Raw genomic sequence first — 27,754 nt, forward strand, 5'->3', positions numbered from 1 at the left:
TCGCGAATTGCCCGCGCTCAAGATGGCGGCGGCCGCCCTCAGCCCGCATTGAACATGGCGGTGCCGGCGCGGGCGGGGAGCGGGGTCATAGGAGGAGGAAGGGGAAGTGACGCCCCCCGTCCCGGCGGCGGCGGTGACGGGCACGGCCGGGGCCAGCGGGGCTCCGTGAGGGACAGGGGCAGGGATCGGGAGCTCAGTGAGTTACTGGGGCTATGCCAAGGCTCCGTGAGGGACCGGGGCTGAGCCGGGGCTCCATGCGGGACGGGAGCCGAGCCGGAGCTCCGTGAAGGACCGGGGCTGAGTCGGGGCTCCATGCGGGACCGGGGCCGAGCCGGGGTTCCATGTAGGACCGGGGCCGAGCCAGAGCTTCTTGAGGGAGCACGGCTGAGTGAGGCACCGTGAGGGACCGGGGCCGAGCCAGCGTTCCGTGAGGGAGCACGGCTGAGTGAGGCACTATGAGGGGCTGGGGCCGCCGCTGCCCCTCGGCCTGACCGCACCGAGCTGGGGCTCCGGGGGGGAGCGGGGCCCGTCCTCGCTGGCCGGCGGGACAGCGCTGAGCCGCGGACGGTTCAGCCGTGTTTGATGAGGGGAAAGCCTCGTGTTTCCGGGACAGATAGCACCGGATCAGTTCAAGCCTGCCCCCGAGTTTCGCCAGCTGCTCTTGGTGCTTGTAGGGAGGAGGAGAGGAGAGGAGAGCAGAGTAAACAGCTCAAACTGAGTTTACTACCCTTTGGAGTTTAGAGCTTTGATTTGGGGCTTCAGGCGTTTTTGGTTTGTTTTGCTTCTAATGGCTGTGTGAGCAGTGTATGGGTTTTAATTAGCTGGGTGTACGGAGTGTTTGGTCACTTGATGCACCTTTCCTTGCAGCTACAGCATGGCAGAAGCCTCTGTCTCTCCACTGAAGCACTTTGTGCTGGCCAAAAAGACCATCACTGCCATCTTCGACCAGCTGTTGGAGTATGTCACTGAGGGAGCAGCGTTTGTGGAAGGTGAGCTTTCCCCTTAAACACGAGGGCCTTGTCCTTTGTTCTGAGTATGTTTTATTGCAGCATAATGTACCTTATGTTAGCTGTTACTGTGCTATTTGTATAAACGTGCAGTTTCAGAAATAGTCACATTTTTCATTTGACACTGAGTTTTTTTTCATCTTATGCTGGAAGGAATGCCTGGCATTGCTACATACCTGAAAAGCTGATTAACTCACTTGGATTGGCAGCTTGGTCTCTTTTCCATGAGGGTGAAAGCTTAACCACTCTGGCCTGACAGTTCTGTGGCAGTTTCTCTTGCACAGAAGGAGGGACAAACAGGTTCTCCCATTCTTCAGCAGAGAGGTGCATCAGTGATGCAATGCAGGGAACCACTGGTCACACCCTCAGAGGGTTTAGCAGCATGGAATGTGTGAGGCCACACAGAGCGGGTTGCTCATCATCCCAATGAGCTCTGTGGGGGCAAGACAGCCCAGCTTAGCTGGTGAATCTATGGGAGGTCCTGGCTTTACTTTCTGAAGGAAGCAGGTGTCCCAAGGAACTGGGCACATGAGCCCATCAGGCTGTGTTCACAGGGTTAGTGCATCACTGGTTGGGTTGGTGATTTATCTGAAGTGATTTATGTCATGATTTCACCAGTGCTTGTGGCAGAGCTGTCAAATGATAAGGGCTGGTATCAGTGTCTGTAGTGGGGTTTTTCTTGTCTTGTTTAACCGCTGTAATTAAAATTTGCAGTTGGCATGTTAAGTATTGATTGCTTACACCTTGTATCGCAGAACACGTTCTCTGTATGTGATTGCTTTTATGTTTTTCCTTTCTGTGTGTAGCCACATACAAGAACCCAGAGCTCGATCATATAGCAACAGAAGATGAACTAGCAAAGATACAAGCATATAAAAACAAGTTGGCAGTCATTGGAGAGGTTCTCTCACGGAGACACATGAAAGTGGCGTTTTTTGGCAGGTAATGTTTTTTACGTAAGAAGGTTGGAGGTTGTCCTGTTCTCCAGAATGGCTTTTGGGTTTTTTCTTAAGGTGGTGGTTTTGTTTGTCTTAATTTTTTTTTGTTGTTTGTTTGTTTGTTTGTTTGTTGTTGGTGGTGGTTTGTTTTGTTTAGGTTTTTTGGGTTTGTTGTTGTTGTTTGTTTGTTTGTTTGTTTGTTTTTGTTTTGATCTTTTTTGTTTTGTTTTTTTTTGTTGTTGTTGTTGTTGTTCTGGACTGTTTCTGCATAGGATTTTTTTTTTGTATTTGATTAGAAGTGCTGAAGAAGTAAACTTGGAGCTGTTCATCTATAAGCAGCTGAAGAGAAACAGAGATAGTTTCCTGGTTGGTTGTAACATCAGTCTGATAGATCTGTGTGATGATTTTAAGGACAGCAGTAGCAATGTGGTCTGCTACTCCACTTTGCTTCAGGGAATTGATTTGTCTGTCCTTACATTTAAACATATTTTTGGAGTGTAAATCTTCATGGTTCTAAAAATTCTGTGATAGTATTGGGAAAAACTTGTACAACAGTGCTCTTGCCTTCATTTTCCTAAAAGTAATTTAGTTATTTAAAGAAAAGCTATAAAAAGTTCTGGAATAAAGAAATGAGTTATATCTCAGCCTTGATATTTCAAAAAGTTAAAAATTGAGTACAAGCTGTGATGTGTGTTAAAAGTTTCCCTTCTGCAAAGGGAAAAAGTTCTGAGCAGGACAAAGAGAGCTCCACTCTCCCTCTGGCATTTTGAATAAATTTGTGAACTGTTGTACAGTGAGCACTGAACTTTTGCTGGAAGTAGTTCAAAACCGAGTTACAGTCGATGTAACTTTATGCTGTTGTGTAATAGTTAAACCTCAGCTATTTCTGGGTAAGGGGTAGAGGGTCAGTGCAAAGTAGGACACTGCTGAGGACTTGAAGTTGTTGCAGAAGGGGGAGTTGGTGACCAGTTCCTCTGGATGAGCACTCCCCACTCTCTCCTGGCTGGAGCTCTGTACCCCAACCAGCCTGTGCTCTGTGGGGCTGCTGCATTCAGTTCAGCACAACGGTGTGTTTAATGCACTTTTGTTTTCTATCCCTCTAGAACAAGCAGTGGGAAAAGTTCAGTCATTAATGCAATGCTGTGGGACAAGGTACTTCCCAGTGGGATTGGCCATACAACAAACTGCTTCCTCAGTGTGGAAGGGACTGATGGAGATAAGGCTTATCTTATGACAGAAGGATCAGATGAAAAGAAGAGCGTCAAGGTACATTTCTTGGATGATTTCATGCCAGTTTTCACAGGAACTGACTCTCAAAGAGTCTTTTTTTTAACAACAGTTTAAAGTCCAACAAAAGTATAAGGCTCACTCATTCTGCATTTTAAAGTTCTTATTTGAGAGGGAAGAGCAAACTAATGAAAGTGCTCTGCTGCGCAGCTTTCTTGGCTGTTCTAGAGAAACAACTAGCGTGTGTCTCATTGTAGCATAGCATGTGTTGAGTGATTTATTTTTATAGGACTCAGTAAGTCCTGTTACTAATTAAGAATTTGGAATGTGCCCTTCATTTGGACTGATGGTGCTTATCTTAGTGAACTGCGTACTCTGATTTGTTAAACCTCTGAGGCAAATTCATGATGATGCTCAGTAGCACACAGTCCAGCCCTGTAGGGAACATTTGTGGCTCGAAAGAAACTCTTGTCTGAGTTTCAAGGCACAGCTTGTTCTTTAGATGCTGGTGAGTTGAAGAGCTTCAAGAAAAAAATCACAGCTATTCACCAGAACAAAGTATGAACTCTGTTACGCTCTTCAAGATAGATCCTGTCCAACTGTGCTTGAGAACTGAGTTAGACTGCTTTACAGACTTGAGGTACATATTCATGTTGGTGTTCTTTTTAATGCTCTCTCTAGACAGTCAATCAGCTGGCTCACGCACTTCACATGGATAAAGATTTGAAGGCTGGCTGTCTGGTCCATGTCTTTTGGCCCAAGTCCAAGTGTGCCCTGCTGAGAGATGATCTGGTTATAGTGGACAGGTATCTCTTCTGTTTTAGTAAATATTTTCTTAAGGATATTAGCCATTACAATGTTTAGAAAAGAGATTGGTTTAGATTCAAAATTCTTGAAAGGATTTTTTGTCTGAAAGGACAGAGTTTGTTCTTTTTTATGTGCTGCTTGTCATCACCCTCCTGATTCTGCCCTTGTAGCAGTTGGAACAGACGAGTGTCTTGTGACTGAGCTGAAAAAGGGAATAGCTTTTGGCTGAGGATACTCTACCTTTAAGTGGAAGTGTGAATAGGGTTGTTTCAGCAACAACCTTTTGCCCATTTCCTTTCTTGAAATGCTTCAGCCTGATCATGTGAAGTATAAACAATGTGGACTTCATTTTTAAAAGCTTCTGATACGAGTTGCAGTGCCTACGTACCAAAGTAATGGGTGACCTCAAAATGTAGTTTTGACTATGTCAGCTGAGTGTGCCCTGTGTTAGGCTGGCATTTCCTATGTGTTGATGTGTTTAAAGAGTTCTGGAAGTGGTTGTTTGGTCGATGCTAAATGCCCTTATTTCTGGCCACTGCATTATAACCTACAGTAGCTTTTCAAACCTTCAGGTGATCTGTACCTGGCATGTAAATCAATAAATACTGAATTTGAGAGTAATTCACACAGGTGTCAGTGAATTTTTAAGTATGATTTCTTCAAGAAAACAACACTCAAGAGTGTATTCTAATAAATTGCAGTGGTTTTTGTTCCATTTCTGTCTTGTACTTTGAAATCACTTGGAGTTTGTTATTATTTCCTTGGGTGCATGATATTGGGTCTGTACAGCCTCTTCTGCTAAAGGGGAAAGAGAAGAGAATATATTCTAAGAGAGCTGGTACTTGAAAAGAGCAAATCATCCTTTCACTGTTAAATTGAGAAAATTTGAACCACAATAATTTAGGTGTTGCAAACATGACTTACTGCTTGTATTCCACTTAATGTTTTTTAAACGGATAGCACTGTAGTTTTAACTTCATTTTGGTTTCTTCTTAAATCTGTGCACAGCTTACAAAGCATATTGCTTTAAATTTGGACTTTATTAATGAAAAAAATGTTTTGTGAACTACAGTCTCTTCTGATTAAAATTAGGATCCAAGGAAGGGAAGCATTGTGTGAGGCTGTCTGGATTTCTGATGGACTGCCTGTCACTTCACTTGGCAGTTAATTATATGTGCATACTTACTAATCAGAAATTGCATTTTGGAATGAATAGGTAGTCTAATGATCAAGTGTCTGATAAATTCTAGATGGTAATTGGCTTGTGCAGTGTTTATCTTAAGTCTGAGGTAGGCATCAGCCTCGAGATACAAACGTCTGTAATTTCTTGCAAGGCCCTTAGGCATTTCCACTCTATTTTTATCAGTTTATAAAAATCAGCTACTTCTTTGCTGTGTAAATAAGAGTTTGTGGTTTTGTTCTCAACAGTCCTGGCACAGATGTCACTACAGAACTGGACAGCTGGATTGACAAGTTCTGCTTAGATGCTGATGTGTTTGTCTTGGTTGCCAATTCTGAATCAACTCTCATGAACACGGTATGATGTGCAATGATTTTATGCTCCTTCTTCATTTAAATATTCAGCAGTTCCATAAGTAGAATAGCTGAGACCTTTACAGAAGGTGAGTCACTGCACTTAGGTCTTGGGAATAGGACTTGGGGGTGGGAGGCAAGGAATAATGTATATCCCTCACTAGGGAGCAGAGAACAAAATTTAAATTTCTGACTGCTTTGGCTTTCTCTGCCTTGGGTGTCATGATTGTCATCCTTTCCAGTTCAATTGTGTTTTTGAGAAATGGATGATGGAGTGCTTGTCTTGCCTTGCAATTTGTTGGTGTTTGTTACCAACAGAAGAAGACACTTGTGGACTGAAGACACTTGTATTATCAGAGAAATTAAGGAGTGTTTCATATCCAAAAATGCTGCATAAATTCAGTAAAATACACGAACTGGGTGAAAGGAATTGAGTTCCTGTCTTGTTCCTCTCTCAGGACAGGGTGAATTCCTTGACACACCTTGTGTTGAGGATGACTGCTGCAGGTTCCCCTCACTGGGCTGTGTTTCTTCTGAGGAAGGTGTGAGCAACAAGGGTTCTGTGCAGTGTGGAGAGCTGAAGATATTTTAATGTCTTTGTCCTGTAAAGCCTTGTTTCAGGAGAGAGAAGAATTCTCTGAACCTTGCAGCCTAAATATTGTAGGACTTGTAAAAGCCAGGAGAGCATTTAAGATGGGCAGAGCAGTTGTTGCAATAATCAAAATACAAGACCAGAAATTTGGTGTAATTTTGTAGTGATCTCCAATTTTGACTAAATTAAGTATTGTGGATGCTGACAATAAAAGGTTTCTAAGTTATTGCAAGTGTGACTGCTAGAATGCAGGGTAAGACTACTGAGGAAATTCCTGATGATTTTTAATAAGCCTACTGCAGACAAATAATACGCTCTGGTTGTTCTGAGCATGGTTCTCACCTGAAAGGTCTGAACTTCCTAACTGTTGAGACAATTTTCAATACAGTAAAGAACTGAGTGTGCAAAGACAGTATTTCTTTGCATTCTAGCAAATTAGAATAGTTTAGTAGAAGTCTGAGAAGTATGCAAGTTCAAAAACATTGCCTTCCATCTTCTGAGCTGAGTGCACAGAGTCAAATACAAGAGATGTAGTTTAGAAGAAAAAGAAAATTCTTAAAGCATTCCAGACAAGGAGGATTTGGCTCCACTGTGGCCATGTCTTCTCTGTTGTGCACATGAGTGACACTTTGAGGCTTTTAGTATGGACAAAACCTGTAAGTTGTTTACATTATGTGTATAACACAATTGCTGGGGTCTTTAATTAAAGGAAAAAGAAAACTTATTTCAGTTAACATCTCACTGCTGTATGACAACATAAGTTATCCTGCAGATAAAGCTTTTGACAACTAAAAAGTTCTTGTCCTCCTTAAAAGCATTGCTTTTGTCTCTTACCATAACAGGTTTGAGAATACTTGGCATTATTCTGCCACACTACCAGGGATTTTTTTTTGGTGAAAATGTGATTCTTCCCCCGTTCCCTCATAAATTCTCCTCAGACAAAGTTCTGATTTTTGCGGCAGTGATCTGGATTGCACATGCTTATTCCCAGCTGATGGAGAATAATGGGTCTCCAGTGCTGTGTCCAGGATATGTTGTGGTGTCCTGCTGCAGGCTGGAAAAGTTTATGGCAGCACAGAGATCTCTTCTGTTTCAGCTTTGCTGAGTGGGGACTCACTCCATCACGACTTACCCATTATGACTCTGTTAACAGCAATAATGGGTGGTAGGTGCAGCCAGGAGGCCTAAATACACTTAATTTTGTTAAATTAAGACATTCATCAATGACTTTTTATTCTGTGTCTCAACCATATGTCCTCATGCAGGAAATGTTATTTCTCTGTAGCTCAAGCTGATGTTGGCTAGCTGAGGAATAGTTAGATGTTGTATTATCTGGATAGAGAACTAGATTTGACAGGGTTAGCAGGAGCATCTTGGTAGTTCAGGTAAGGGAGACTTCATTGTTTTAGTCAGACATCAGTGTTTCTTGAACTATTTTTGGAAGTTTTCTTAGTTTGTGTTTTTACCAATTTTTAGAGAAAGTTGCAGTGTCTTTGACTAGCACTGGCATCAGTTTTAAGACATTTGATGACTTTTGAACTCCCCTAAGCCTGTTATGTGCTGAATACCTGTGGGTTTTTATACTGATGAATTCTTTATAATAAGTTTCTAAAAAGCTGGATAAACTTCAGAATCTGTTACAGAAGAATGCATGACTCTGGTTTGGATGTCTGGGAAATTTTCTGTTTGTGCTTTAATTCTTAGGAGAAACATTTTTTCCATAAAGTGAACGAACGACTTTCCAAGCCAAACATCTTCATCCTCAATAACAGATGGGATGCCTCTGCATCAGAGCCAGAATACATGGAAGATGTGAGTGAATTGATGGCTCTTACATGGGTTGACAGTTAATTAATATGTATTAATATGGAAACACCAGCTCTGTCTTATTAATAAAAGGCTAAGTTACATGGTCAGAAAATGGAAATAACCTATTTCTCATTCAAACCGAAAAGTAACTTGCAATTCAAATGACAGTAATGCAGGCAATTAATAAAATGGGAGACTTCTTTAGAACCTTTTTCCTCCACAGTTAAGCTTGCTTTTTAATCTTATTTGTATTACCTTTTGTTTCTGCAGTGATAGTGCAGCCTTTATGCAGTTTATGCATTTATACCTGTATGGAGTAGCTGGGAAAGTGCAGCATTAGATGGGAACAGTTTGTATCTTCAGATCTTGCCAACAGCAGCCAGCTTGCAGTGAGAATTATTTCTCCGTGTATGGGGAATGAAGGGTTTACCCCAGAAACTGGCTGAGATCTCTGACTTACATAAATGCAGTTGTAGAAGGAAGTTTTGCTGTGTCCAGGTCTGTTTAAAGGAGTAAAAGCAGCTGCTGCTTCTGTGGGGTTGGCAGGCATCTGCTCTCAGAGGGTGGTTCAGCATCTGTTTCTGCCTGTGATGTTGTGATGTGCTCACAGCTCAGGCTTTGCCTTTTGTTCATGAGCTTTTTACCTTTCCTTAGGTGCGTAGGCAGCACATGGAGCGCTGTCTGACGTTCCTGGTCGATGAGCTCAAAGTTATTGATCCTGTGGAAGCAAGGAATCGCATCTTTTTTGTTTCAGCAAAAGAAGTTCTGAGTGCCAGGACACAAAAGGCCCAAGGAATGCCAGAGAGTGGTGGGTAGCAACTCCTGCTTTTCCTCAAATGCAGAAAAACACTATAAAACCTGATAAATTTATTTAAGATGCAGTGCCTGCTGTGAGATACTGCTGTCTCCCTTATAGTGTGTTGTTTCACAGGTGGAGCACTTGCTGAAGGATTTCAAACAAGGTTCCAAGAATTTCAGCATTTTGAGCAGATATTTGAGGTATTTATGATGGGCTTTTTAAACTGCCTGTTTTTTATTGTAAAGGTAGCTTTTTCTTATGCTTAGCTTGATTATACTGAGCATTACCCATATTAGCAAGTGGAGGAGTGTCATGTATTTAAGCCATCTGCAGCTTTGCCTTTTCTGTGGGTTCTGTTCATACCTTCTCACCTTGAGTACCAGGTAGTTTTTGGAAGGGAGAATTATATCAGTGAGGGAAGGGAACCAAAACTCTTAGCCCATGTTCTGAGATCTCAAGACCAATATAGTCTGTTTGAGAAGAAATTATGGTCTTGAAACAAATGTATCACTTACAGCCATGTGCTGGTGAATGTTTGCAGTAAGAAATTTAGTTTCATCAATGTAAATCTAAAAATTTACTTTCATTTCTAAAGCCAGAGTTTTGAATTTATCACCATTATGTACCTCTTAGCTCTGTTGTTCTGATCATTAACACTCTCCTTGCATCCTTTGTGCTGTACAGAATCCACCTTTCCACCTCAGTTTAGCCATATTCATGGCTAGAGTTCACAGTTTCTACAGAAGTAGAACTGGCTAGACAGTTGAGTGGTTTCTTTATGATAGGATCCATTTTACTTGCTAAATTTGATAACTTTAATTAACTAAAGCCATTCTTGTATATCTTAAGGAAGCATTTTGGGTATCCCTCAGTGGTTTTGTATATCAGTATTTTAAAAAAAGAATCAAACTGCCTCTGAAAAGTCTTTCTTGCATTACAACAAACCCATTTAACCTTAGGAGAACTGAATTATGTAATCATGTGTGTATATGAGAAAGGCTTTAAAATAATAGCTTGATTTGGTCTTGCATAAGCAAGAAAGTGTCAGACTAAATTTAATCCTTATCCACACTCTTCTGATAGGTGACTGAAGTGTTGAAATGCTGGGTTCAGGGTACTGGCAGGGCCTGGCTGCATGAGACATGACATTTCTTGTGTCTCTAGCTGGAGTCAAACATGCGTGTTTTTTTGCAATTTTTGTCCTCAGAACCATAATAGGAAACTTTAAGCCAGCAGGAAGAAAGTGGAAACCGAACTTCTAAATCAGTTATTGTTCTTTATTGTATTTTGCCATCGCTGTACCCAAAGCTTTTTTGACAAAATCTCTTATAATTATAGTTAAGCACTCAACACTTAGAATATTTCAATATGAAGATGGATGATGACTTATTAAATGATGTGATGCTTTGAGTGCTTAGCACATCTGTAAATCAGATGTCACAGACTCAAGTTGGCCACCACAATTAGAAGTATCTGTCACAGGATCACAGTCATGACAAGGGTCTGTGGCAGAGGCTGGGACAAGGAACAATTCTGTGACAGCGCTGCATGGCCTTAAATCAACGTTTTCTCTTTTTTCCTAGTGTGTTATATTTGCTGCGCACCTGACTCCAACAGTGAGAGTAGTGGATTCTGCAGTGTTTTTCCCTGCTCAGCTGTGTTTTGTCTTAAAATCATTATTAATGGCTTTGAATAGGAGTGTGATCCCATAATTTAGAGAATGACAACTGTGCTGAATTAAGATTGCCCAAGCAGTTTAAATTTTGAGCACTTGCTGTTGCAGCCTCCTTCACATTCCTGTTTTGTGGCAGTTATCTAAGTTACAGTGGCAGCTTACACGCTTTTAAAGCAAGGCTGAGACTGAAATGGTTTACCAGGTCTGAAGTTTTCAGACCTAATACTCAAATTACTGTCACCTGAGCTGATAAAGTAGCTGACACCAGCATGCTGTTGTCATCAGTTCTGCCTGCCAGCTCTAGGCTCTGTTTTAATGAGGAGTTTCAGACTGCAGGGAGAACTTTGTGTGAAATCCTCACTGATACCGTGCCTTGTGCACTGCCAGACCAAACTCAGATGCTGTACAGCCCTGAGTACAGCCTAAGCACTTTGCATTTGCTCTGTTTCCTGACAGAGGAGCTGCAAGTCCCAGCACTGTGGTTACATTGCAGTGTGTGAAAAGGAAGGGATGAGAGCACAGATGCTTCTGTCTGTCCTCATCAAACACTGACTCCTCCCCTGCCTCAGTCTGTCTTGCCTTTAGCTCCTTGTCCTGTGCAGGTGCTCTCCTCAGACTTCCCAAACATCTCTCACTTTTCTGTCCAGCTCACATCTCTCAGTAATCTGTCACCTCACAGACCTGCCCACATGTGCCTTGTTTCCCCTGGCTGTGTCTGCTGGGTTTGCTCCTCCTGGATTCTCTCACCCTGCTTTTGTCATCACTAAAATTGGACAGCTTTTCCCTCTTCTCCATATGGGCTGAGAAGAGGAACTGTTACTTCTCCAGTACTTCCACATTCCTGATTTTAGTATCAGTTCCCTGATGGGAAAGCCTGTTCATTCCAGGACTGATATGAGCTCAGTATAGATAGAATATTTTAAAAAATAAATCTAGAAACAACCCACCGGTGCTAGTTAGTTGCGATACGAGAAAAACTTGGACTAATTTTGGAAGGCTTGTAAGGTTTATGTAGACTTTAGTGTGAGGGCAAAAATCATTCTGAAACTAGATGAAACATGTTTGTCTGCAAAGCACAGGGTGGTTGAAGTTGCTAAAAAAAACCTGCTGCAGGCATTACTAGAAACACTTGTAAGCAGTGGGAAAATTAAGATTTTAGAGATTCATGTAGTAGCTTTAAAATGTGATGCTACTATGTCAGCTGTATTGCAACAAGTGAAAGGAGAGAGGCAGTCTTAAAAGCATTGAATTCTTGGATCAGTGCTGGATTTTTTATACTAGGGAATAATAGAAAGTGGTCAGTGTATTTCCTGAAATTTTACACTGAGGTACACGGAATACCTTATTAAAACAGCAAAGAAATGCCTGGGCCCTGCACTGTGTGCAGTAATGCCTAGAGGATATCCTACATAAAACCAACCCCGCCGTGCCTTAGGCTGGGGTGCTTCTCAAGTTTCTCAAAGTGCTGGCAGCAGTATTGGTGTGGGAAGCAGTGGAGGAGTGAGGAGGGTGGAAGAGAACTCCTGGCTGGCAGAGCTGGGATGAGGCAGCACTGCAGAGCCCTTCCCCAGCTCTGCCCAGGGATGGGATACAAAACACTCTGGGCACTAACAACTGTCCTGTGATGCTGGCACTGGGCTGGAAGGTAACTGGCTTTGGTTAGACTGTTGAAACAGTTCATCTTGGTTTCAGTAAATACTTATGTACAGACTAACAGCAAAACTGCTGCTGTCCCCCTCTTATCTTTCCCCACCGTTTAACTAACCTTTGTGTTTTTCCTAGTGCTCTAACTTGGATTTTCTGATTGTGTTGTGAGTGATTGTCATCCTTTTACCTACCACATACTAATGTTGGGAAGACTCTGCTCTGTGCCTAGTCTAGCTCTTACAATGTGCTGATATTTAAAAAACTCTGGCCTTTCATTGCTGATTTCTAGATCTGCTTCGTCGAGGAACAGGGACTGTTTTATCCATTTTGTTTATTTTGTTTTCATCTATTATTTTTAGATAGCTGAGATTTGTAATTACGGCATATGCTAAGGTCATAGGCAAGTCTTCTAAAAGCCATCCAAACCTGTGCCATGAAAGGTGAATCCACAGATGGGGAACAATTTTAAAAATCCCATTGATCTGGTTTAAGGAAGTCAGCTGCTTGCTTTCTTCCCTTCAAACACAGGAGTTCTTCAGTCACTGTCCTCTGTTTCTGAATTGCTGTTCCATGTTGAAGATTGATTAGAAATTGAATTGTTAGAGCATTTCCTACTTACTCATTTAACTCTTCAATAATATGTGAACAAACTGATATTTAAGGACTACTTAACTTTTATTTATCCCATGAGAAAACCCTTGTTTCTTATTCCTAATTGTATATTTTGTTCCTGGATGGTCAGTATTGACACGAAAATGTCAAATTCAATTGACAGAATTGCCTCTTGAAAGTAAGACTGTCGTGCAACAAATAAAACTCAAGCCAGGCCGTATTGCTAGCGTTTGTATTTGACATTTGTAATTCCAAATAGATGGTTTTGAAAATTTCCTGAAGAGATAGATTTATCTTATGTATTCATTTGAGTTTTCTTTTTTTTTTTTTTTTACATTATTACTTTATTTTAAAAGAATGAAAACCTATGCACATTACTGTGAATGGACACGAAGGCAGATTTGCTGCTATAGATTCATTTGAGATTTCAGCTTCTGTTGTCTTTTAATTTCTTTATACTTTCTCCCTTTTTATTTCCCACTGGTTTAAGTTCATGGTAAAATTGGCAGCATGTGCTTTCTGACAGTGAAATTCCTGATGGTGTTGGCATGGAATTGCAGTAATGTGTTGTGGCTTGGGCCCCTCGCAGGAGTGTATCTCGCAGTCAGCCGTGAAAACCAAGTTTGAACAGCACACTATCAGAGCTAAACAGATAATAGATACTGTGAAAAACATTATGGACACCATAAACGTTGCAGCAGCAGAGAAAAGGTAGGTGGGGTGGAGGGCTGGTTGGATATGGTTTGTCCAGATCATCTGAGGAGCCATTTCTGGGCTGGTGATTTTCTTGGGCCATTATGGACTTTAAAATCCACTCTTTCTGCTTGGTAAGAAACAGACTATTTCCCTGGTATGTCAGTATGTCAGTCTTACCATTGTTCACTTGCCCACTCAGTTCTGTTCTTGGTCTGTGATTTCTGTTCAGGGATCTTGGTTTACTTTGGTGTTTGTTACTGATTTGCAATCTGTGTGTTTTCAAGTCTTTTTTTCAGAAATAATTAAAATGTTAAGTTTTTCTAGTGATATGCAGCATTTCAGAGATGATGTTTGAGCCTATTATACTTTCTTTAACAGTTACAGTGAAGAGTAAAAATGGAAGGATGTAGATGCTTTAATTTGCAAGTGATTAGAATACTGTAAGGAATGAGATGAGCCCAAGCTAACAGAGGCTTGGCCTCTGGCCCTTTCCAGATTGCATCCTTAAATATCCTTTTTCTCTCTTCACTCATGTAATCCTTTAGTGCTAATGATAGCAGCTCATCTGTTCTGTCTGGTAGCTTCATGTATCCTTTGAGGTTTGCATGTGTGCAGTTTTTCCTCACTTTTGTTGCCACCTTTTGTCTCTTGTACACAGTGAACTTGCTGTCACGATTAATCCTTCCCCTCCATCTCCTTCCTGCCTGTCAATAATGTGTCTTTGTGTTTCAACAGACTTCACTGTGCTGTCAAACACACTCATCTCCCTGAATATGTCAGTTTTTACAGACTGCCTGTTTACATACTGGCTTGTCTCACGTTGTCAGATCCCATGAAAACATGCTGTGAAATGTTTGAAAATATTCTGATATTCTGCTTCTTTCTGTCAGTTGACTTAACCAAAATGTCTGTGGTGATGCCTCTTAGTTTGAATTGCTATTTGTTTCTGGTGACCCTTCAAGAGGAAATTGCTCCAGGTTTTCAGGAATTTTTGTTTAAGTGATAGGTCAAGGAATTCTAAAGAGACTTGTTTGTGACAAGGTTGGTTTCTACCATGTCCCCTTTGCTTTGCAGAGTCATCAGACCAAGTGGCTGAGTGCTGTTTGTGAGAAGCAGTTTGATCAGATTTACCCTTTTTTAAAATCAGGGTAGATGAGTTATTAAAGGCCTCTGATTCCCCACACCTTTTTTAGTTGTAATTATGTGACAATACAGTGATGACAATTCTGACTCAAAATGCTGGTTTTGAGTTGTGTTTGCTCAGCACAGCCTTTGAATGCTCGTGCACATGGAACTGCTGTGTCCAGCCCTTCTTGGAGCAGTGCCTCTGCTTTGGGCAGCCAGTGTCACTTGGGATTCCCCCTGGCTGCTCAGAAACCATCAGCTGGCTGATCCTGGTTAAGGGCTTGTTTCTTTGCTGGGGGAATACATGGTGGTGATGGTGATTTCCTTTCTGCTGGGTTAGAGTCCAATCCATGGAAGAGCGAGAAGATCAGAAGGACAGACTGGACTTTGTGAGAAATCAGCTGAACATTTTGACAGAAGACACCAAGGAAAAGATCAAACGCGTTACTGAGGAAGTCGAAAACAAAGTAAGTAAAGGCAGTGGGAACAACTTCTCAGATCCAGGTGTTGCCTCCTCTCTCAGGCAGCTCCTTCTGCAGTCCACCCTTCTCAGGAAATATGTTTGAAATGTCAGAACACTCCTTTTTCAATTAAAAAGAAAAGAAAAAACAAAAGCTTAAAATGGCAATCTTTCCTGACTGTCAGATCATTGAATGATTTCTTGGGACAGTTCATGCAGTTGTCTGTTCTCACTCTGTCTGGAAAAGGTAGCAGAAACATTTTATGTATTTCCTGTGTTCTTCCAGGTCTCCTCTGCCATGACTGATGAGATTTGCCGGCTTTCAGTTTTAGTTGATGAATTTTATTCTGATTTCCACCCTTCTCCTCAAGTATTGAAGCTCTATAAGACAGTAAGTGTTTTTGAATGGTTTGAAGCCATCTTTGTCTTTCCCTTAATTTCTACTTCCGTATTTTCATAAATTGCTTAGATTTTATGTGACTTGAGCATTGCAGGATTTTTGCTTGCTGACATGTGCATATCTCTACCCAAAACTGAAAAAGGTTTAAAATATTTTCTGCTTTGTTTTTGGAAAGAAATTAATTTTTTTAACATTTTTTTAGTAGTAGAGTGGTTCCTAATTTCAAATCTTCACTTCCAGTAAATAAGACTTTGCATCAATAATTTTCTCTACTCCTAAAATCAAATAGATCCAAAAATAAAATAAGTTGCAAATACTCAACACTTCTAATAAAAATTGGTTTGGGGTTTTTTAATTTTGTAAATTCCCTCTCAAGCCTAGTGCTTTAAGTTAAAGAACAGGTACCTGTGTTTGCCTCTTGTGCTCAGACTTTGCTGATGATGCTGACTGCCATAGTTCCTCCCTGGAGTCCCAGAATGTTCTGAGGTGGAAGGGACTCACAAGGATCACTGAGTCCAGCTCTTACACAGATGGCTCATATGGGGATCAAACCCACAACTTTGGTGTTAACAGCACCATGCTCCAACCAGCTGAGCTCATCTCAGGCTGTTCCAGCCTGGCTGATCAATCTCAGGCTGTTCCAGCCTGGCTGATCACCTGGGAGTGCTGCATTTTCAGGACAGTCTGTGCTGGTTCACCTCAGCAGAGTATCCTGAGCAAGCCCCCATGGGAGTTGGTGGGATGGGTTTGTCCCTATGCAGAGCAGTGGAATTGGCTCCCATCAAATGACACAGTAGGGGCTTTGCCCAGGGCAGTAGGTAGTGGTTTGCTTTTCACTGTCACAGTGAAAAGTACAGACTTCTATGCCTTTTAATGTTTACAGTCCTAGGGAAATCTTTCCTGTGTTACTTTAGTTAGGTTTTCAGTCCCAGTGTGCAGTTGGAAAGCATGGTATTTCCATGGAAACATGCTTTTCTTCCCACTGTAAATAACAGTGCTTAGTGTGTAACATATTCCTGCCCCATAAAATCTAACTGATGGGCTAAACACAAACTGATGAGCTTGTGTTCTTTGTGGCACTTCAGGAACTGAACAAACATATAGAAGACGGTTTGGGAAAGAACCTGGCTGAGCGCTGCTCCAGTGAAGTCAACCAGTCAATGCACCAGTCCCAGCAGGAGATGATTGGTAGGAGGAGGGAGGAGGAATGGTAACACTTCACATTTAAAGGAAGACAATCTAAAAAAATTCAGTTTTAAAAGAATTTTCCTTCTGATTATGCTTAACATTGATGCTATAAAGGATAAAAGAAAAGCCATGATAGACCAGGACTGAGTATTTAGCTCAGTCCCCTGTTTCTGATACTAGCCAGTAACAGATGCTGGGGGAGAAGATAATGAACCAAGGTAAATATAGCAATCCCTCTCCATTTTACGGACTTTTGAGCTGGTACACTGCATCTGGATTAATGGCTTAAGCAAGTAGTAATGGACTTGTCCTTTGGAAACTCATCTAATCCTTTTATAAACCTATTTAAAATTTGGCTTCAACGAGAGACACGCCAAATACACTAATTATTAGAAAATGTTCCTGCAGTAGAATGCTCTCCCTAGGTTCCTCCAGACCCAGAAAGCAAAACAGTTTATTTCACAAAGGATTTTTACACTCCCCCTTTTTTTTTTAATAAGTAGTAACTTTATTGCACATCCATCTCTATTGGTCTGTTCCTGGTAATAGAAGATTCAGAGCAAGATCATGAAATTACATGAACCTTTCTGTCCTCTTACATTATAATGTTGCCTTTTCTCTGTGGCACTATGGAACTGATGGATAAATGGACTTTTTTCCTTACTCCATCCCTATCTTTTGATCAGTGGTAGAGGTCTTTCAGTTTATTTGAGCCTTTTTTTCCAGCAGTGAGTTGATTTTCATGACTGTTTTCCTGTATTGAAGCAATGAATTCCCTGCACTGTTAGGGTCAATCCTGCTGAAGTGCCACTGATTTTACAAATAAATAAATAATGAACAGATCAGTTTAGATTCTCTGAATTGATAAAGCTGGTCAGCAGTGCAGAGATACTGCTCGTGAATATGCTCTTCTTCTAATGTTAACTCATCTTTACTATTTGTTCTTATTTCTAGAAAATCTGAAACCGTTGTTGCCTTCTAGTGTTCAGGATCAGCTCCACTTGCTCATTCCATGCAGGAAGTTTGATCTTAGTTATGATCTAAACTGTCATAGCCTGTGTGCAGATTTTCAAGAGGATATCATGTTCCACTTTTCTTTGGGATGGACTTCTCTTGTAAACCGTTTCTTGGGTCTTAAACAAGCTCAGAAAGTACTCCAGGGATTAGCAGATCCAAACCTACATGTAAGTCCTTCATAGCTTGGTCTGCTTTGTTTTACCTTGATGAGAACATATTGATTTTTGCTCTGTGCCAATGCTATTTACGTGCTTCCTGCTACCTTTCCCTAGATCCATTGTGTGAAATATTTTTGGTGTGGGTTGTTTTTATTGGATTATATTCAGGGTTAGAATGGAACTGAAAACCTCTTTTAAACTTTCTGCAGCTGTTACACAAGTTGGTTTTGCTTTGGCTTGAGCCCTTTGAGTAGCCTATTCTATTTGTAATATTTGGATCCTTGGATGAGAACAGCCCTACACAGACCCTTTTTCTCTCCTCAGGAGTTTTGTGCAGATTTCACTGCTGAAGGGTTTCCTTCAAGTAAATCAAAACCTGAATATATGAAAATAAACCCCATCTGTGTAGTTTCCTGATGCTTTTGACTCAGGCTGCCATGTTCCCATCTTCTAGATCCCTCGTCCTTTAGCCAGCACCCCGTCTGCCACCAGCCTTCCCGCCTTAACTCCCGACAGCGTGCCCCAGGAGGAGTTCATGGTTCCTTTGGTGTTGAGTTTAGCCTCGCTGACATCCCGGACCTCCATGAGCATCATCATTGTTGGTGGAGTGGCAAGTAGCACATTTCCTGCTGGAAGGGGTGGCGAGGCTGAACTGCTCTGTCCTGCCTGGGGTGTAACACAGAGCATGCCATGGACTTGACATTGGGCCAGATGAGCCCTGGATACCCACAGTCAGTTCACAGTGAGAACCAGGCTAATCACTCTGAGGATAGCTGGGTGTATTCTCTGTGCCAGAAGTCTGTGTTCAGTGCCTGAATTAAATGGTGATCTGATGGTACCTCCTTCACTTTGAATTTAGTTGGAGCTTTGCTTCTTCATGAGGAGCATCAAGCTTCTGTAACCTGCACACTCTCTGTGCCATTGGGGACCAGCTCATGTGAATGTGGCTGTATTGCTCTGCAGTAATTATATGGAAAACATTCATTTCTTAAACAAGTCCAGTGAAAGGGCTGTGGAGATGATTTTTAAAAAATGGGCGAAGTTAGCTTTTATTCCGTAGAGCACCTTATTTAAGCTAATGAAGATTTTGTTTTTCAGATTTGGAAAACCGTAGGCTGGAAACTGATCTCATTGTCGCTGAGCATGTACGGGCTGCTGTACCTGTATGAGAGGCTGACCTGGACCACCCGGGCCAAGGAGAGAGCCTTCAAGCAGCAGTTCGTGAACTACGCCACTGAGAAGCTGCAGATGATCGTCAGCCTCACCAGCGCCAACTGCAGCCACCAGGTGCAGCAGTAAGTGTCACACAGGCTGGCCCCTCACTGCCACAGGCATTGTGGTGTTTGTGAGGGTCCCCAGGACGAGGTGAGAGATGAGAGTTTGACTCCATGTTCTCAGAAGGCTGATGTATTATTTTAGGATATTATATTATATTAAAAGAAATTATATACTATAGAAAGAGAAAGGATACATCAGAAGGTTAAACAAGAATGATAATGAAAGCTCATGACTGACTCCTCAGAGTCCGACACAGCTGAGGGTGATTGATTGGTTCCATGTGAATTGTTTTTAATTAATGACCAAAGATGCACCTGTTGGCAATCAATATCCAGACCACTTTCCAAAGCAATCAGATAATTATTGTGTACATTTCTTTTCTGAGGCTTCTCAGCTTCTCAGGAGAAGAATGGTGACAAGCCAGTGTCACTGGCCCTGCCTGATGGCACCTGTAGTGTCCCTTGGCACTTAGTGGGAGGGGGTTTGAGGAGAGTTTACATTACTTGGCAGAGACAGGTGGGAAAGTGTTTTGGAAAGAGAAAACAAAAACAGGGATAGTAAAAAGTTTCGCTTCAGTAGAAGAAATAGATCCATCCCTGTGTCCAGCAGCTCTGAGGACATAGAAGAGCTTTACTCAAACCAGTGCTCCAGTAGAGAGGAGGGTGCATTGTCTCCTGCATGAGAGCTTGGGTGCTGGGCCCAGGCTGGGTTTGTTTTCCCTTTGTCCACGGAGGAATCTTAGAACAGGGTGGGGTGGGCAGGTCTGGAGCACTCCTCACCCTACACAGGGCTCACGTTCCTGTGAGCAGGGCTCAGTGTGGCACAGGGTGCTGAGCTTGGCAGTGTGGGGCTGCTCTGGCACCTCCTGCCACAGCCAGAGCCCCATCTCAGACCTGCACCTGTTGATGTTCTGTGGGAATGGCCAGGCACGATGTAGGCATGGGCTGAGGTGCATTTGGTGTGTTGAGGGTTTCTTTTTCTGGTTTAAAAAGTACCCAGTTCTCCTGCTTTCTGCTGTTCTGTACTCCCATATAGAAGGAGACTTTGATTGCTGTGTTCTGCACACTGCAATGCCATGAAATTTTATTTCTTAGGTTTTTGGGGTTTTTTTAGCATAAACTTCTGTAAATCCTGATTATAAACTTGTTCTTGCCTTAGGGAAATGGCCACTACTTTTGCTCGGCTCTGTCAGCAAGTGGATATTACTGAGAAAAACCTGGAAGAAGAAATAGCTAGGCTTTCCAAAGAAATAGATCAGCTGGAGAACATACAAAGCACCTCCAAGCAGCTGAGGTAAGTCTTGGTGTGACTGACCACAAGCATCTCTTAGCCCTGCTGACTTCAGAATGATCAGTGCTTGTGTCAGTCTGGAGTTGAACTAGGTTAGTTCGGGTGCAGAAGGAGATGCAAAGATACCCTGAACAGCTCTGGGTATGTTAAATAAATGTATGCTGCTGCCTCAGTGAATCAGCTGGCCTCCAAAAATATTATTTCTTAGATCATCTTTACCCTTGTCTCTCTTTAGTGGGGGAGACAGGCATTTCACCAGAATTTTAGTCTCCTGTTGGTAACTTGAGGGTGGCACCTTCCCAAAGCCCCCTCCCCAGAGCAGAGCAGAGCAGGAGAGCAGCTGTGCTCTTTTGAGTCATCCAGTGCAGTACTGCTGGTGCCAGTGGTAGGTGTTTGCAGAGGAGGAACTTCCAGCAGTTGGTGGTTCAGGACTTGGAAGCAGCCTCAGCTGTAGTTTCCTGTTCTTTCCACCTGCTGAAAGGCTGCCCTGGCTTTGGCTGCTGCCTGCTGGCCTCGGGCATCCACCACCACTGATGGTGAACATCTGCCCCCACACACCCCTTCTAAAAACCTGCATTTATGTTTTCTTAGTGCTGGGGGTGTGAGTAGACGAATGGAAATGAAACACTTATGTTGATCCTGCCTTTGGGATGTTTGGGCACTGAAGTAAATCCCTTGCTTTTGTTTGTTTTACAGAAATAAAGCCATTCACCTCGAGAACGAACTAGATCGCTTCACAAAACATTTTCTTCAAAAGAGTAAATAAAACATCATTGTGAACCTTCCCGGTGCTCCTTTGTAGGGCAAAGTAGGAATTTTACAGGTGACACTTCTATTCTATGAAAATGATTTATATTTTTAATGTTACTCTGGTGACAGTTGTTGTAAAACTTGGACTCTGATGGTGAACCAAACGGTAGAGCTGTGGTACTCTGGAGTGTTATGTTCGTTTTGCAGATTTTGGGTTAAAAATTACCTTTAAACATTAAATTTTTTGGGCACTTGACAATAAAACCCCAAATCCTCACTGGTTTTCATGAGTATGCAGCAGTGGCAAGTCTCACTTCCTGGCATCCAGGACCTCAGACAGGGAAAGAGCTTAGCCCAGTCTCCTGCTTTCAGCTGCTTAGGAATTGTCCAGGGATGGAGGGTGCTGGTTTTCCATGTGGGTGTGATTTTGTTTAGTGAAGGGAAATACAAACTGTGGCATGGGAAAGAACTCCTGAGATGTTTGGAAAGCAGGTGCCAGTGTGTTGGGCAGCAGTTCCTCTTGAAAGGCGGCAAAGATGAGGGTGAGCTGCAATAAGGAAATGCATTGGGCTCAGGGCTCCTCTGGCTCCATCCTTGAGCCAAGAGGGCACTGATGGCATAAAAGTGAACCTGTTTCTTGCAGTTGGTAGTAGTGAAGTGGTCCTTTGCCTGTGAGCACGTGGTTAGAACCACGGTCAGGTGCTGAGCTCAGGTGTGGCACAGCCCCAAGCTCACAGCCAGGCACTGCAGGGTGTGCTGAGACGGTCTGGGCACGGTTGGTGCAGGGTGGCTCAGGGTGCCAGGAGGGACCTGGAGCTCCTGTTGCTGCATTCAGGGAGCAGGACATGGTGAAACCCCATCTCTCCCTTCCCAGCCCCTCTGCTGGAGAACAGGTCTGCTCTAGGTCACACTCCAGGCAGCTGTGATGGAGTCCTTGACCTTTGCTCAACTACAGCAAAGCCTCTTTAACAACCTTCTGCTATTGCTGACTGCAGTCATTCAACATCTACTTTTCTAACTAGACTTTTAAAAATTATTTTAAAAGAAAGGCCTTTTCAGAGTATTTATATATTTTTATGGCAGTGTTAATATTGACTAAGTTAAAGATTGAGCTCTAAGGTATAGGAGTTTGCTATTTTCAAGTAACTAAGGGCTGTCTCATCAGGAAACAGATGTAAGATGTAATGCTAGAGGCATTAAGGGAAGACAGCAGTTCCACCAGTGTGTTCAGGTGTTTGTTCTGACTGTGCATGGGGAGTCCTGGGGGTTTGAGGGAAAGTGAGAAACAGCCCAGCCTTGGTGTGGTGAGGGCAGAGTGTGTATCAGTGCTCTGTTTGTGGAGCATTTGTATTGACATTGTATCAAGATAAAACTTTCAATGCATGTGTTCTACAGTTATTTATTAAAAAAAATCCTACCCCTGTGCTCTAGTAAGTTCTTTGGCAGCTCTGTCCCAGGTGGAGGCTGCACATCACTCCCACAGGTAATGCAGATCCAGGACAGGTCCCAGCTGGTGCTGTGGGACTGCTCCATCCCCATCCCAGGGACACTTTCAGGCCAGGGGCTGCTCTAATACAACACTAACAGCTGAGCCAGGCTGGTTAAAAGCACTTGTTTATTGGTTACAATATCAACTCATGGCAACATCTTTCACTGAGCCACTGTACAAATACAAAGAAAAAGATCCATCGTGGAAAAAAAAAGCTATAAACAAAGTTCATAGCAAGTGATTTTTTTTTTGTCACAGGGAAGTCTTTTTACAACAGCACTGTTAAAGAACAAATGGCACAAGTCCCTGGTTTTTTAATAGCTTAAATAAAAGCTTTAAGACTGTTTCTGAATACATACATAATCCAAAGGCAGTGCAGAATCACTTCATAATTGGTAACATTACCAAAGTTTTCCAAAGTAGTCAGCAACAAGTAAAAACAAAACAAAAAAAGCTGATGAGAGATGCTGGGAACTAAAGGCAAAGTAAAATCTGGCATGTTTAGAAGCACTTTGCTTTGGACTCCTTTGGATGTAATATGTACTACAAGTGTTCAGATGCTTTTATTTAAAAAAAAAAAAGAAAAACACAAAGAGAGCACCATTGTGTAAGTAAAACAAAGGCTTGAAATACCTAAGACTATTCCACCGAAGTCCATATTACTTAAAACCTAAACATACTGAGTGGTATAAGAATGTCAGGCACATGTAATCTGTTATCAGTTATATCAATTAGTAACACTGTTCACACATTTACCATAACAACACTGCATTAACATTCTGCATGTATTTTACATAACCAGCAATTGGATAAAAGGCTCTGGTGCCTCTGAAGTGTAGGAGGAGTGTGACCAGCATGCATGCCAGAGTACTGGATACACAGTGCACCATCAACCCATGCTAAGTACTTGGACAGGAAATGCTATCTCAAAACCAGCCATTCTGCTACACAACCATTGATACCAACTAGTCCGATTAGCCAAAACTCTCACCAACATCTTAAAGCACAGCACTAAACCTAGTGGAGGTGACAGTGTCCCCAGAGAGGACAATACAACTCTGGGAATGTTTTCACAATGTTTTCATTCCATCTTAAAGTAATTAATGTGAACTTCATCAAGGGATGAGCGGTTACACAACTGAAGGAAGGAGTCAGCTACTTCCAGCCCATGCATTACAGGAAGGACCCACTGAGACCTGCTGCTGCTCCAGCTCAGCTTTGCCAAGGCAAGGTCAGGCCCTGTCCTGGGGCAGGAAAAGCCTCTTTAATGCACGTTCCCTTTGGAGTGGCACAAATCCTGTCAATCCACGGAGCTGCTGCCTCTGCCAGCACTGCCCTGGGTCTGCAGTTCAGCACAGCAGAGGACAGCAGTGTGTGGAAGGAAAAGGGCTGCAGGCAGATGGAACCAGGCCACACTACTGAAGTGCATGAGCAAACATCAGCATGAAGCCACAGCAGCTGTGGTTTCCAGAATCTCAAACTGCTTTCTCCACCAATAAACAGCCATGCAAGGCTACATGGGAACAAGCCCAGGCTGGGCACTTGCCTGAAGGGAGAAGTCTCTATTGGAAAGTTAGATCACATTAGAAAATGCTGACAAACTCTACCAGAATAAAATAAACCTTGTTAAATCAAGCGCATGGTTCTGCTTCCCAAGCCATAACAGACTGCCTTTAGAAGAGAGGCTGGGCAAGAGTTACTCTGCCACTGTTGGGCACAATGCTCTTGGTTACTCCAGTTCTGTAATGACACAACTTACTTGAAATTCAGCTAAAGATGTAGTCTGGCTACAAACTTTTAAAGCCAGTGAAGATGTGCCCACTCATGCTGCAAGACCTGCTGCGAGCAAGTTTGCTGTCATGGTGCAGTCACACAAGCTGCAAACGAGGGCCCAAGCCAACTGCAGGCACACACCAGTGTCTTTGAAATTCAAAGCTGGGGTAAAACCTATCAAGGGTCATTTCCTTACCTTCATTCTTTTAGAAGGAGTTTGGGCTTTTACCATAAAAGCCACCTCCAGCTGGGGTATTGACCTCCACAGGTCCCTGCCAGCCTAAAGAAGGGAATGCCACAGCCTGAGTCATTCTGTGGCATCACACAGTACCTGTGGTACTGGAATCTGCAGGCTTGAAAAACAACGCACAGCCAGGGCAGGAATGAACAGCAACCATCACCTGGGCAGGATCTATCACAGCTTCCTTCAGGCTCCAAAGCTGCACCAGACGCCGATTCCCCGCTGTGCTCAGGCTTCCCCCAGGTCTCGCTGACAGCAGAGCCCCTCAGACCTGCGCTGAGCGAGGAGCAGAGGCAGGCAGAGCTCTGTGATACCGCTGGACGCCTCAGCAAGCAGCTGGCATTCCTTAGGATTTACTTTAAAAGCAGCTGAATCCAAGAGGCAACAGCCATCCAACAATGACAGTGAAGTTATTTGCAGTAATACCTGTACAAGAGCCATTACCACTGTTACAGGCTACCTGAACTGGTAAGAAAAGTTATATACAGCTGTAAAATTGGTTTTGGAGTTTCACAAGTAGAAACCAGTTTTAATACCAGAATGTAAAAATGGCACCTGTCTCGGCAAAGGTGTTGACTAGGAAATTGGCTCAAAACACACTTCTATGGAAAAGAATTTTTTTAGAAAAAGAATATTTTCTTAAAATTCCTTAGTAACAAATTTCCAGAATGATTCACTCAAGGCAGCTGTGAGTTAAAAAAAATAATCAAGTGCACCACTAAAAAATAAACTGAGTCTGCAAGATCCCAAAGAGCTGCTCACTTAAGAGAGTTACAAGAATTCCATAATAGTTCTATAAATGCAGACAGATCACAAAGCAAAACACTGAGGAATTCCTGTGAGACACAATACAGTGGGATTTTGGTCCTACACCACAGGCTGCTGTTAGGAAATGTTCCTTCTCCAGTATAAGAAGCGCCTTTTTCTTATTTTAAAAGTGAATTTACCGTGATTGACTGGTACATTTATTGGCACCTTCACCATTATAGACATGGCGAGTTTACAGGCACAGTCTGGAAGTACTGAAGTTTAGGATTAAAAAATGTCAGAAACTTGACAAAAGTCATCTCAGCCAGAAATCCATTTGGATATACTACAGGATTCTGGGTCCTTCTCTTTCCTACCTGACCCAGAGACACCCAGACTCCCCATCAGTTCCAATGAATGACAGCTAACAACATCTTGCAACCTGGTGATTTAAAATTCACGTTATCTTTAAAATAAGTCACTTAAGAGAAGCCAATAGACTTAATCCCCCATTCCAAAATAGCCACAGATGTTCACATTCCCAAAGGAACATCCACTGGGAGTACAGACATGCTGCCAGGCACCAAGAAGTTCAGCATCCTCCCTGGGCAGTTTCAAATGGGCATCAGTCTCATGATTTTCCTGTCTCTGCACTCAACTGTACTTGATGAGATTTCTAAACAACTGACAGCAAAATCAGAATCAAATCAGGAAAGGAGCAGAAATGGCCATTTACAGAGTTGGAGCTGCAGAATATCTGGCATCACGAAACCCCCATGGCACAGCCCTCACAGTGAGCACACAGAACAAGCACATATCCTCAGGGTTATGCTGGAAGTTTTCAGGGGTCACACAGGTGCAGTTAAGTTACACAATTCCTTTGGTAATTCACACTGCACAGAACTAACAGCAAGCACTTTTGGCTGTGGTGTGCTTTGGCAACCCCTGAATTTGGAGGGGAATTACAAGCAATTAACTGCACAGTTAAATCCTCTTTAGGAATTTAAGCAAAGTCCTCCTGAATTTCTCAGTTGGTGTGGAATGAGCAATCTCTGCACACACTGCTCTGGGCTCTGAGCAGCAGCCAAGTCACTCTGAGTGCAGATCAGCTGGAGCTTGTGAGGAGCCAAACCCACACGTTTGGCCAGAGCTGAGCTGGCCACAGCACTCGGCCACTTGGCTTCTGTACCCACAGACTGCATGGAATAACTGATGCAAAAACCTGCAGGGAGGAAGCTAAAACATCTGGATTTACTTTATTTTCCAATGATTTCTGCTGTTGGTGCAAGTCTACCTGGCATTAACTCCTTGGTGTTTGGAGGTCATGACTGCCAATGGATGAACCAGGAACCACTGGCTTGAAGGAAGAACCCCCTGATCAAAAACAGGCAAGCAGGTCGAGAAGTGAGTGAATAAGGCGGTAGGTATTAACTGGGAGTCTCCAGGGCCTTTAAAAAAAATTCAAATGCCTTCCATTATAAAAAACACATACATACCATTGGCTTCACTTTATCTACAGTAAATTCACAAAAACATTTAAAACAGCAATCTAGTTCACCCACTACAAAACTCAGAAGTGACATCTCAGGTTAAAAGCAAAGCTATAAATGTAGTTCCATAAAAAATGCAAACATATTTCTTTACATACAGACAAATGGTACATGATTGGCTGCTATAATGTGTATATTCTGTTATGTACAAAAAAAAATACAGGATTAGCAGACTGAGCACAAGCAAAAACCCTTCAAGGACAATCTAACCAAACCACCAAAAACAAAAAGACTGGCTCTTAGTTTGTCGGTCACCATGATTATGTGTGCTGGCCCCTTTTAAAAAGTCAGTGATTTCTTCCCCCCTCCCCTATTTCTTCACTTGATTTTTTTTTTTTCTAGTTTACAGAAAGCCTTTTTGTGTAATAATCAGTGAATAGAAAAACTTCACCTGCAAATACAAGGTAGAAATGTTATTTCACAGCTATAGGCTGCAGCATTGATCTCTCCAGATCTCAAATGGAGAATGTACATGTTTGGCTCCCAGTTAATTCCAGATTCTGAGAAAACTGTCCCAAGACCCTGTAGCTACAGCCATGCCGTCATCAGTAACACCTAAACAGCTGACACGGTTGTCATGGCCAGCCAGGACACCTGGAAAAGAAGAAGCAATGGAAGTTTAGTGTCTGCAAGAGGTCAAGGACTTCAGTTGTTACTCTGCTCTCGCAAGTAAGTCCTAAGTGTACTAAAAAAGATGCAATGCAAGATCTTAATTCTCCTTTTTGTCTTATACTCTGAGGAACCACACAGACTGTAACAGCCTTATCAAAAAACCCGACAATAAGATATGTAAAAATATCTACACACAATATTGCCTCCATTTTTCTCTCTGCCCTTATGACTTCTCCTTTCTGTCCCATAGATGGCTTCCCTAATCTGGCTCTCTACTGGTTTTTCCCTGTTTTCTGCAGTGCTGTCCACAATTTCAACCATCAAGCACTCCCAA

The 27,754-nt window shown here is 42.5% G+C and overlaps 2 protein-coding genes across 5 annotated transcripts in view; one reads left to right on the top strand and one right to left on the bottom strand.

The window, feature by feature from the left end:
• Positions 1-86: 86 nt before the first annotated feature.
• MFN1 (mitofusin 1) lies at positions 87-22,607 on the top strand. The gene is made up of 18 exons (XM_030954858.1): positions 87-196; positions 868-989; positions 1,814-1,949; positions 3,049-3,211; positions 3,854-3,978; positions 5,408-5,516; positions 7,809-7,916; positions 8,568-8,721; positions 8,845-8,912; positions 13,236-13,357; positions 14,808-14,934; positions 15,214-15,318; positions 16,413-16,515; positions 17,470-17,699; positions 18,145-18,300; positions 18,789-18,985; positions 20,127-20,261; positions 20,955-22,607. The coding sequence occupies exons 2-18, from the start codon at positions 875-877 to the stop codon at positions 21,022-21,024; spliced, it is 2,223 nt and encodes a 740-aa protein (XP_030810718.1). The 5' UTR covers positions 87-196; positions 868-874; the 3' UTR covers positions 21,025-22,607.
• Positions 22,607-27,754, bottom strand: part of GNB4 (G protein subunit beta 4) — a 54,609-nt gene continuing 49,461 nt past the window's right edge. For all 4 annotated transcript variants that reach the window (XM_030954866.1, XM_030954864.1, XM_030954865.1 and 1 more), the window contains exon 10: positions 22,607-27,402. In XM_030954866.1, the coding sequence (XP_030810726.1) occupies positions 27,296-27,402 (107 nt within the window). In that variant the 3' untranslated portion in view covers positions 22,607-27,295. The remainder of the gene's footprint in view (positions 27,403-27,754) is intronic.

The sequence above is a fragment of the Camarhynchus parvulus genome, chromosome 9 (assembly GCF_901933205.1).
Source record: "Camarhynchus parvulus chromosome 9, STF_HiC, whole genome shotgun sequence".
In the NCBI taxonomy this organism is placed as follows: Eukaryota; Metazoa; Chordata; class Aves; order Passeriformes; family Thraupidae; genus Camarhynchus; species Camarhynchus parvulus.